Raw genomic sequence first — 12,140 nt, 5'->3', positions numbered from 1 at the left:
GGATGCAGAGTAAGATAGTTTGTGGCAATGGTTGTGACTTGCAGTTAGATGAAAATAACCGTGCTCATGGGTTCAGGGTCCCCAGATGATGTTCAGTCACTGGCATTTTCTCCTTCTGAAGGTTCATACACCACTTTGATTCACACATTTTTTTTTGGCCACGCCGTGCAGTTTGTGGGCGTTCTTAGCTCCCCAGTCAGGGATCAAACCCATGTGCCCATGCCCCCTGCATTGGGAGCTTGGAGTCTTTATCACTAGACTGCCAGGGAAGTCCCTGATTCCCATTTTTGACAGAAAATATTCCCTTCATAAAATTCCCCCAGTTGGTTATAAATATCTGATGCAGAAATGTTAACATTTTAAAATCCCAGCTCATACCTCACCTTAAAGTCACCTTTGCTTTCCATAATGGTTTGAAATAGCTCTCACGCACATGTATTGAAAAAGCAATGCTATATAATTTCTACATTTCATATGTGTAGTCATATCTGTAAATGATTTACAACAGATGCACATAGACACATGTGAAAAAAATTCTTTATTAATTTCTCACATTTCATTACAAAATGTATGTTGCAAACAACTTGAATAACCTACTTGTGTGTTTTTTGTTGTTGTTTTTTTAAACCCTTGGCTTCAAGAACTCAGGATCTCCCTATCTTTTATCAAGTTTTGGGAAACACTGATTATTGGAGTCAATAGGTTATCATTTTGCTATTTATTTTCTTCTCTCAAGCTCTGAAAAAAAAATGTCCTCTGTATAAATTAAACAAAAAACATGTTGTAAATTCTATGTCATTACAGTCAACAGAATTATAATAATGCATCCAAAATGTGCGGCCACAAAATATCAGGTATATGTTTGAAAAAAGAAAAAAAAATGACATTCTAGCCTTGTTAAAAGGATAATGGTCCCATATTTTTATTAACAGGTTAGCAAAACAAAATCCAATGGATTACAATATTTACATGTTATTTGAAAAATAAAGTAGTGATAAAAGCATGTCACAATTATTTTCTTTTTTTCCTTTTTTATTTCCTTTTTTCTTCCTTTTTTTTTTTTTTTTTGCTTTTTTGGTAACCATTACAAACACCCAATCCAGGTATGGAACTGTTTAGCACATTTGAAATGAGGCCAATTAAAAACAAATATGGACACAAAATGAATCTTTGTCTAGATAGTTCACACTTTCCCCACATTCTGGTTTTCCACATGATGGCCCCCATCCCTAAAAAAAAAAAAACTTAAATTAAAACAAACACCCACAAATAAAAATTCTTAACAGCAAGAAAATAAAAGAAGAACATGCTTTTCAAGTAAGCACTTATTCCACAAATGCAATCTCTTTCCATGGATTTTATTTGAAGCTGTGTGGGACACTGTCATCTCAGCAATTCCCTTCCCTTTCTCCCCCCTCCCCCAACCCTTCCAAGTTAAAAAAAAACAAAAACAAAAAGAAACATGAAAACCAAAGGACTCGCACACACACACATGTCCACACACACATCCAAGCTCTCTCACACACAGGCTTCTAAAACCTAGGATTCAAGGAAAGTTCTACTTTTTTGGAACGAAACCCTTTGTTCACAATCAGAACGTATTATAAACGTAGACTTAGATTTCGTCTAAGCTGCTCCCTCCTGAAAAAGCTAATATGGGGAAACAGAGCAGCTGGCAGCTAGATTAAAAAAAAAAACAAAAAGTAGTTCTCCAGGCTCCTTGTAGGATATAAGTATTTCTTGAACACTCTCACCAAAGGGATGGGATTTGACACATCCCCTTGTCCTGAAAAATAAATGAGAATCCCCTCCCCCCCAAAAAAACCCCACAATGCAAACAAAAAAAGAACACAGATTTAGAAATCACACACAAAAGCCAGCCCATCCTAACAGAGATTATTTGTGTGAGACAGATAATGTGTAAATTTGACAGCAACGAAAGGGTGAAGAGGACTTCCTCGTCTGGCCCACAAGCTGCATAGAGGTGCCGAAAAGTTTGGTTCTTTAGTTAAATTAAAAAAACGTTAACTTCTTTGTTATTTCCATGTTTAAAATAAAAACATTCCTATTCACAAAAAACTAAATCTCCCTTGCCCCCAAATCAAAACAAAATAACAACACACACACAAAAAACAATTTATATGAAAACTGAATTGTGCTGTGTTTGTAACACTCAAACTGATAGAAAATAAACATGTGGCAAACAAAACTCCAAAGTCACCTTAAAATTAGCTCACATGAAATCTACCAAATTCTAAATTATAGTTGAACGCTAATAAACAGCTTACCTGGAATAAAGGATGACAATTCACAAACATTTATCTAATAATTAAAGTCTGTTTCTTTTTTTTTGTCTTGTTTTTTACTAAAATAATTAAAAAAATCACAGTATTTTAAGAAATAAAACCCACGTGGGGATTTTAAGCACAATTTGTGTTCCTTTCTTTAAAACTCTTTTTTTTTTTTTTTCTCCATTCACCATCTTGCCCAGCAGTTCTCTCTACATTTAACCACAATGACGACAGGTAGTACTGACAAATGCAGAGAATTCCCTTGGTTAAGTTTGAGGTACTAGGAAACAGGTGACTGTTTTATGCAAAGCAGTTTTTTTTTTGTTTTCTGGGTTTTTTTTTGTTTTTGTTTTTTTTTCTGTTTGTTTTTTCCCAAAGCGGCTGCAGTTAGGTCTTGAAAAAGCTTAAGGTATTAAAACTAGAAAAACGCACCAAAAGTTGTGCGTCTAAAAGTTGTTCCCCTAAGAGAAGTCTTCTACTGTCATGGAGCTTCTGTTTCCACATACTGTCCAAGACCACCATGATGCACAGGTGTGCAAGGGAGGTGCTTCCGGTGCTTCCGCAACAAACGAAACTTCCACGATGAAGATCCGGAAGGAAAGGTGTAGTGATGGAAAAGGGAGCCACATATTCCAACCATTTAAATAACTTTAATTTACATACTCACTCACACAGGTACCAGTGCTTTGAAAATAGATTGTTCAGTCCTAAAAAGCAGCTTTGTTCTGTCTTCTCTTTTCTGTCCCCCCCTTCTCAGCCCAAGCCGGCCCTCCCACTTTTCTTTTTCATCATGGTTCAAGTAAGGGGTGATTAAGAATTTCACCAAACGCTTATTCTTTTTTGGCCTCTGCATTCTCCAGGAGAGATTTGTCAGCAGCTACGACACAGATGGCTACTGGTTCGTTCTTTAAGGAAAAGTCTATCCCGATTGTTTCATCATCTTCCTTTTCCTCTATAGAGGGCATCTTAATACTGTCCTCCATGTTGCCCTTCAGGTGGATTTCTTCTCGGCTCACCTGCTTGGTGTCATTCAATGCCCTGGGAAAACATTCATGGGGAGTGACAGGTGAGTACATGTATTTTTTCCTAGTTAAAAAAAAATTCACCTCCTTATGTCTCTGACCCTAAAAAGGTCTTGGGGGTCTTACAAGTGCCACAGACAAATTGACTGGACTGTGGGTGATTTATCCCTGCTACCTGTTATACTTAGCGCATATATTTCTGGTTATCTTATTAAAAATCTGAATCTATAAAAATGAAAAGAAAGTGAAAACGTTGGTTGCTTAGTCGTGTCTGACTCTCTGCGACCTTGTGGACTGTAGCCTGCCAGGCTCCTCTGTCCATGGGATTCTCCAGGCAAGAATACTGGAGTGGGTTGCCATTTCCTTCTCCAGGGGATCTTCCCAACCCAGGGATCAAACCTGGGTCTCCTGCATTGCAGACGGAGGATTCTTTAACATCTGAGCCAGCAGGGAAGCCCTATCCATTATACTATGTTTTGATTACATCATTCTTTGCTTCTAGAGCAACATAATGATCTTAGGTTCCCTCCTATACTGGGAACAACAAAGTCATAAGTGGTCATAGCAAGAACTGTCATGCTCAGATCCATCAGAGGAACCTAGAAAATGCAGATTTGCTATACCTATCAGGACTGAAAGCGCAACTCGGGTATTAAAGAGTTAACGGAAAGACCCATAGAAAGGAACAAAAAGCAAGAACCTGGAGATGAGACCCATGTCTCATCCTAGTTATATTCTGGGAAGCTTAGTTACATTCTCTGAAGTCTAGATGCTACCTATTTCTGGGCATTTTCTGCTTAAGGGACCAACTCCTAGGCTATCGCAGCATCTGCTGGCCTGGAAGTGCCTTGTCTGGGGGACAGTGCTACGTTCAGGGTCTTACGAGTGTTCTGCAGTGTGCCCCCACCTACCTGGGAGGCAGGCAGAAGCAGGCTCTGTCCCCGAGGCAGAGCATTGAAGGCACCAAGAGGTGCGTGGGAAGGTTCAAGGCCACTCGGGGAGTGAGTCATCACAGAGGCAGGAACAGAAGCCAGATCTCTGGACCCCGGTCCACGCTCTACAGAGAACGTCATGCTAACGAAAGCTGAAGGGACACGGGCTGGAGAGAGCGCTCTACACGAGGGCTTGAGCGGGATCTGTCAATCGTAAAGACGATCTCTCCTCCTGTGACTCGTGTCTGGGTGACCGTTTTAAAAACCAGCGGAAAGGGAGAAACCCAGTTCGTGACCAACTGCCTCTCCTCCCGGACCCGCAAGTGTGACACACGGGGGTCTACGTATTGTCAGGAGCCACCGCCACCTCGCACGATGAGCGAAGGCCTTCGCGGGACTTACATGCCGTGTCTCAGCACGTGCCTTTCCCACTCAGAGCCCTGGGAAAACGCCCGTCCGCAAAATTCACACGGAAAACGCTTCTCAGTGTTGATAGCAGCCCCACGGTCCGAAAACCTCAAGAGATCTGTGAGGAGAAAGCAGGTGTATTACCTGTGAGCTGGAGGGGCAGAAGAGAAGTCAATATTCATTAGGAGCCTCCTCCCATTCCCAGATTCCTTACTCTTTCTCCTGCTGGCCTTTCACCAAAGGATTGTTTCTTGAAACTCTCGAGAACTGTTCCCAGGCCCTAGGCATCCCCACCTCTCTCCACCTCCCAACTGTTTCTGTCACCAATAACCCGAGTTTGTCTTGCCTTAAGAACCCCTTCTGTTCATCCCAATGGCGTCTGAGCATTTTCTTCTATCAGCTCTCTCTCTCCTGTGGTGCTCTGTCTCAGTGCCTCACAGTTCAGCACCTATTCATTTTCTATTTAACACAGGTTTTCTCCACGCACTAACAAGAACACAGGCTCCTGAAAGCACCAAGGCCAGGTCATGTTGTAAGAAGGCCTCAAGCTGTCCACACGGCCCAGGGAAAGCTGAGGGCTCACCACTTGTGGTCCTCTGCCATGGGTATCTTAATCCACACCTCCCAGGGTGGCTGCAAGCCCTAAACGAGCCCCCAAAGCAGAGAACCGAGCAGGAATGCGGCGGGAGATGGGGATGTGAAAGCGTGTCCTCAGCTAGTCAGGGGTTCTGGCCAGCTGCCCTCCATCGGTGTATTCTTGAACATGGGGATGTGCAGACGCCTTTCTGGACAGGTCTGTTGTAATCAAGTGGTGACTATCGTTTTACTTCCTCCTCGGCCCTGAGGGGCCTGCTAAATGGGGACTGACTGGCTCATTGTTTGGAGGCCCCGCCTCCTGGCAAACTCAAAGACGAGAGCTTATATGGCCTTTGTGTTATCCTGGGTCCCAAGCCCATATGTCTTTCATTATAGCGGAGAGGGCCAGATCTTCACATGGGTACTAAACAGCAGGACCTAGACGGCTCTGCAGCCATGCTGGAGAGTGAGGGCTCACAGACAAACGCTGCTCATCTCTGCCCCTCTGATCACCGTGTGCCTGGACTCACGAGGTGTTACAGGAAGGTGTCTCCTGGTTGAAATACTCCATCTAATAAAAAAAAATCCTCAGGATGATGTTAACAGGCTAGGTGTCTCTGAGCTGCCTTCATCTGCAGCACAAAAAGCACTGTGAATGGGGCCAGTTCTAACAAAAGATGAAACATTTTCTCACAAATTAAGAAGATCACCACACAAGCCATTAAAAATAATTGCACAGACTATCTTCCTTGATTCTTTTCATTGGAAATGAGACAGCACCATCTGCTCTGCGCATTAATTCCTTAGCAGGGATTATCTTGGGCAAGAAATCAACAGAATGCCTTCCTGACTCCTCCCAACTGCATAATGAGCGGGGGTGGGGAGGACACTGCTTGGGCGCATTTGATTTCTTCATGCCTGGTTTCTTCCCTTTCAAAGTCCCTCCGAGCTGCCTTCTGAGGCAGGACCTGCCGTGTGGCCATGGTCAGGCCTCTCCTGGATTCTCGTGTTGGGAAGGCACGCTGGGCACGGGGTAGCTCCAAGGACATGAGCCCCCCGAATGGAGCGCCTGACGAGGGTCTCTGCTGCCAACGAGGGGGCCTGCTCCTGGCACACTCACTTGCTTACCCTGAGGAAACATGAAACCAACCATCTATTCTTTCCAACGGCTCATGCTGTTTCATCCTCAAAGGAGGAGGCCAATCATTACCTGTCACACATCAAATGGCTTCCATTAGCCCCAGAGCTGTGCTAACGCCACCTCCCGCTCTCTCTACTCCTGGAAGACAGAACGTCTGGCAAAAACACCCCGAGGCTACTGTGTGCCGTTTCTTCTTGTTGGCAAGAATACACCTAGATGGTGGAAAATTGATTCCAAGGCGATGAGACAAAGGAGGCTGTTCTTTCAAAAATCAACGAGGGGGACGGGAAGGTTTTCCCCATTAACATGACTGGAAGTTACTCATGTAAATCCCCAGCCCTCTGAGAGAGGAACACAGGCTTCTCCACCCCCAAGTCTTTTCTCCCCATGAGGTTAAGGCTCATGAATGTGGAGGCTGCGCTTTCTAGGGAGAAGCGATCAGACACCATGAAGTTCTTCACAGGCAAACTGAGCTGGTCTGATGCCACAGTGCCTGTGCGAGGGGGCGGCTGGGCTGGGCGGTCAAGGAATCATGACTGGCGCCGTGCACATCTAGCTGCCCTCTCTTCTCATCGTCTATGCTATTATTTTGGACGTGGCACAGGGGAGGGGAGGACTAACAGGGCTTCTTGCCTCTGCGATGCTTAAATCCTGTAAAACCATGCATGCTTGGTTCTAGAGATTAAAAAGTCATGGTCTCCAATGAGGAATAATTCATTTCCTGGGGAGGGATGGTGGGGCACAGAGCCCTGTGAAGACAAGGAGCCTGTGTGCCCTCTGCCACAAGCTTCCTCTTTGAGAGAACTCTGTTAACAATGCACAGATGACGTTAAAGAATTCATCGCTAAGGACATATTTGTGAAATGCTTTTTAAGAAAGAAGGAAGAGAAAATTTAAAACCCATGCTTCTTGAATCACAGCCGTTGTAAGAAATAGATCACTGTGCCCCTACTAATAAAAGTCGTAACTTTACAAGGGCAATCAGTCTATATGGTGTGGGTGCTCTATCTATCCACTGACCACAGGCATGGGGGTTCAGAAGCCAAACTGGATCATCACTTAGCTGTGGTCTCCTACTATAGCGGAGATAAAATATGGAGGCATGGTGTGGAAATCAGGAAGAATCAAGAAAAAGAAGAGGGAGAACCTTGGAAGAAAATGACCACCAAGTCGGCTTTCTAGGCTGGCAGAATGACTAGCAAGAAAACCCAAGCAATTCCACAAAAGGAAGCCTTACCATGAGGCCCCAAAGACCACTGAATTGACGGAATTCAGGGCCAGGTTCCCATCAATGAAGAACATCCACAAAGGGTAGGGGACGTGGCACAGCATGTAAAGACACTTTGCCTTTGGAGCCAGAAGACTTAACCCCAACCTCCAGTGTTTCTGTTTTAACTTTGAACACGCTCTTAAATATTCTGGGCTTTTATTTCCCTACTTGTAAAATGTCAATAATGCCATCTACACTGCAGGGTTTTATCATCATTATTAAGTGGTTACTGTGTTCCAGGAACTGGACTAATAATGTTTGTGTGCTATCTCATTTAAGATTTACGTGACCCTAAGGAAGTGACCCTAGGAAGTTGTTATTATTAGGATGATGAATGTGCAGGAAATAAAATAATTTACCCAAAGTCATATAACTACAAAGCAGCAGAACTGGGAGCCAAATCCATAGAGACCAACTGCAGAGCCCTCTAACTGTATATAAGATTAAATAAAACCCACTGACACTGGGCTTGGTCCATAATGGTGTTCCGCAATGGCCACTAATACCATTCTCCCCATCAATGGGATGACATATTTATTTCTCAGGTTTAGGTTATCCATGTGCTTTTGATAGGTCTGCAATAACTACAGTAAGATATTCCAATCTATATTCTTTAGGTAGTATCTTGGTTTTTCCACAATATTCTATGTCGAACAATACAGAATACCAACTCTAGATCATGTAAATGTATGTCTACAACTAAACATCAAAAAATTTCATTTTGAAAATAATTACGGGATCACAGCAAGTTGAAAACCAGTATAAAAGTCCCTCAAAACTTTGCCTACTATCCCCTGTAAAGACAGTCAAATGCCACTGGTCTCCTTCTCTCTCTCTCTCTCTTTACAAAGCAAAAGCAGTAAGCCAGGGGGTTAAGAGGAGGGCCATGCAGAAGGACACGTGGAGGGGTTCGGACCTCAGGCTCAAGCCCTCTGTGGCTCCCTCCCCCCAACCCCAGCAAAAGACACCCCAGCAGCAGCAATTTTAAATAAGCATTCAACTGGAAATTCATTTACATTCCTCGATAGCTTTTACAGGGCCATCCATCTTGCTGTCTGTCCTTACTCTGCAGATTCCCCAGATAACAGTTTTCCTGAATAAAAACAAATCATCGCCATGTATTTTTTAACAAATGTATATCTACAGTTAAAGAGAAAACGTCTGTTTTCCTTGGAGATTCTCTAGCTGGTAATAGTTTACAAAGACATGGCCCCTGACGTGTTGCAGCCAGTCTGTTCTGCTACTTAACGAAGAAGGATCATTCCTTCTGTTCCTCCTCCAACAACCTTCTGCCTCCCTTCTGTCTCCCCACGGCCAGGCTGCATGCCATCTGGGGCTCAGGGGGCAGGGACGGGACCAACCTCTGTCATCAGCCTTGCTGTTCATTTCTTCTTCCTTGTCTTCATCATCACTGCTAGAGCTCTCCATCTTCTCCTTCATCTGTTCCAGCTGATCCAAGTTAACCCGTCCAACCAGCTCAAAGTTTCGGCTTACCTGAAAAAGACCCAAAAACAGTGGAATCACAAACCACAGCTGAACGCCGTTCTCCCTGGAGGACAGAGCCGTCCAACGTCATTTTCCTATGGGTGTGTTTTTAGAACCAGGACCAAATCACACCAGTGCCTAAGTGGTCCTTTTCTTCATTTTGACCCTCTTCTAGGCACATCTGTCTTCTGCTCCCACATTCATTTTCACTGGAACTTCCTTACCAAATTTAGTTAGAAATGTGAGCTGCAGTTGGCAGAAAATCACGTCTCATGAAGCCTGGGGTGTAGAGTAGATGCCCAATAAACGTTTTTTGAGTTGAATTCAAGGGTGTTCCTTTCATGTGCGTGTGTTAGTCGCTCAGCCGTGCCGACTCTTTGTGACCCCATGGACTGTAGCCTGCCAGGCTCCTCTGTCCATGGGATTCTCCAGGTCAAAATACAGGAGTGGGTTGCCATTTCCTCCTCCAGGAGATCTTCCCAACCCAGGGATTGAACCCGTGTCTCCTGCATTTGGCAGGCAGATTCTTTACCATCAGAGCTACCAGGGAAGCCCAAATTTCAAATATATCTGGAGGGAAAGTGGCTCTGTAAGTATTCTGAAAACTAGCAGAGAGAGTCCCAACATTTCCACCACAGCCTATCAACCTGGAGGGCTGTGGGGCTGTCTCAGCTTTGACCAAATGACAGTTGCTCAGTTCCTAACTCCAGTTTAAGCGTCAGACAGTATTGTTACTGTTTAGTATTACTACTGTTTCTGAAGCTGACCACAGCCTATTCATCACAGCTGGGATTATCTGAGAAAAATCTAGATGACAAATTCCTAAAAACTCTTTTAAAGTGTTAACTGTGGCTGATTTATGTTTATATAAAATGTGGTTAGAATAATGTGGGACTCCAAACTGGCTTCAAAAATATCATCCAAGAGAAATAAAAACTCACCCCGTGAAAACTCTGTGGGGATATTCTATTTGGGGTTCTCATAACAATGGTAGCACACACTGCCCCCTCTTCAATTAATCTGTTCTCCGAACTTCTTCAGTTGCATGCACAGAATGATCAAGAATGACAGCACAGGAGCCAAGCCAACAAGACGACTCAAACCAGCACGGCGATGGGTTCCATGCTTTCCCTGGTGGGGGCCAAGGGAGGGGCCCATGAGGGGCCCATATATGAGACCTAGTTCTGGCCTCCTGAGGCACAGAGTTTTGAGTTGAAGAGGGAAGACAGACTTCATTAATTAGACTCCAAGGCAGATTTCCATAGCCACTACAGTAGAGATAGCACGTAATGAGGGCGCAGGAGATGATAAGGAGAATTTACAAGACGGTTCCAAAATATTCCCTGACCAGGCTGGAACAAAGATGTGCTGAGCACCACCAATTCCATATGCCTGGCAGATGGAAACATCATCATCAACTGTGACAAATGCGCAACAGAGAGCCTCAGAGTATCAGGGCCAGCAGACAGTCCTGTGAGAAAGTGTAATACTTGTCCCCACAACACCATGTGTGTGTGTGTGGGGTGAGGGTGGCGGTCGGGTCAGCAGCATTGAAAACGAGGAAGAAAACTCAAGATAAAAGCTCTCTTAGAAAAAGAGAAACAATCCATTGATACAACTGTAAGAATGAAATCAGTTGACTTGGAAAACAGCTCAGCGTGAGGGTGGAAAAGAGGTCTTCCACGATCACAGCACGAAACCCTGAGGGAAGGCAAATTCCTGTTTGCTCATGAAAAAAAGTTTTAAAAAGGATTAGATTAAGATTGGACGGCATCACCGACTCAATGGACATGAGTTTGAGCAAACTCCAGGAGATGGTAAAAGGCAGGAAAACCTGGCGTACTGCAGTTCATGGGGTCGCAAAGAGTCGGTCCCGACTGAGCCAATGAACAACAGACTATGGCGAAGAGGGGGAAGCCCAGTTAGAATCTTTCTTCCTTTTCTTTCCCTCTAAGAGTTCACGGTACCTGTCAAGCAAAGGACTTTTGCTTAGACTACCTTCCTAATTAGGGTTTTATCTACTGTCCTCATGCCTACAGACCTATATAGATTTTAAAAATATTTATTTTTATAACAAAGAAGCAAAAAGGGAGGGCACAAGGAGCAGGAGCTTTGAAGTCAGACAGAGCTGAGTTCAAGTTTAGGGTTTGCCATAAACCACAGGGCTCTGAACATACACAGCCTCAATGTCCTTGTCTGTATCGATGAAGAGGGTCATCATAGTACCTGAAACCCAACAGTTCACCAAATTGTGGTTTCCCTTTCCCTTTCTGGGAATGTGGCCTTTTCCAATTTTTGGCTTTTGGAAATGTGTATAAGAAGCATCATGAATGCATATTTATGAAGTTATGTTTTACCACAAAGTCTACATTTTAATCAAATAGCATTTATGAAAAATATCCGAATAAAAGTTTTCCGGGTTGCCAGGTTTTTTTTTTTCTTTTTCAGGAAAAGGAGGCAAGATTCCAACTGGCCTAATTTTGAATTATGCAAAGAAAAAAATTTTTGAAATGATCGGTACTTCACATCATAAAGGGGCAGCCTTTTCCTGTCACTTTCTCCCCACTTTCAGCCAGGTCAGCTACAGGCATGTGGAACGGGCAGGAGAGGTGGGCATTGCCAGGAAACAAAAATAATGAGACTGAGAAAGGCCAAAAAACAATCCTTCAACACCTTCTTTAATCCAGCAGTTTGTGCTCATTCATTCACTGATTCATTCATTCAGGACTCCCAGCGGCCCTGCCGTGTGCCAGGCCCTGTGCCTATCAAGGAACTCACAGTGACAGAAGGAGATCTGTCACCAAACCAAATGTTATTTTTTCTTTTCCGCCTTCCTCTTTCTTCTCCTTTTACAGGAAAACTGTTAGCATTTTGGATTTTGCACAATTTTAGGAGTGCATGACATTTTCATGGTATAACATTCACCCAAGGGACTCACCTAGGATGTATTTGTCCTAAAGATTTCTAAAATAAATGAATTTTCTTTTTGCTATGTAATTAGATTTTAAATTAAAA

At 43.6% G+C, this 12,140-nt stretch overlaps 1 protein-coding gene across 10 annotated transcripts in view; it reads right to left on the bottom strand.

The window, feature by feature from the left end:
- Positions 1–519: 519 nt before the first annotated feature.
- Positions 520–12,140, bottom strand: part of ZNF462 (zinc finger protein 462) — a 157,502-nt gene continuing 145,881 nt past the window's right edge. For 9 of the 10 annotated variants that reach the window (XM_061426410.1, XM_061426412.1, XM_061426408.1 and 6 more), the window contains 3 exons: positions 9,002–9,134; positions 4,648–4,771; positions 520–3,329 (listed from right to left, as the gene is read on the bottom strand). In XM_061426410.1, coding sequence (XP_061282394.1) covers positions 3,122–3,329; positions 4,648–4,771; positions 9,002–9,134 — 465 coding nt within the window. In that variant the 3' untranslated portion in view covers positions 520–3,121. The remainder of the gene's footprint in view (positions 3,330–4,647; positions 4,772–9,001; positions 9,135–12,140) is intronic. The other variant, XR_009738197.1, reaches the window with a different exon arrangement.

The sequence above is a fragment of the Bos javanicus genome, chromosome 8 (assembly GCF_032452875.1).
Source record: "Bos javanicus breed banteng chromosome 8, ARS-OSU_banteng_1.0, whole genome shotgun sequence".
NCBI classification, from domain to species: Eukaryota; Metazoa; Chordata; class Mammalia; order Artiodactyla; family Bovidae; genus Bos; species Bos javanicus.
The sequence above is the reverse complement of the archived record's forward strand: the minus strand, read 5'-3'. Positions and strand labels throughout refer to the sequence as shown.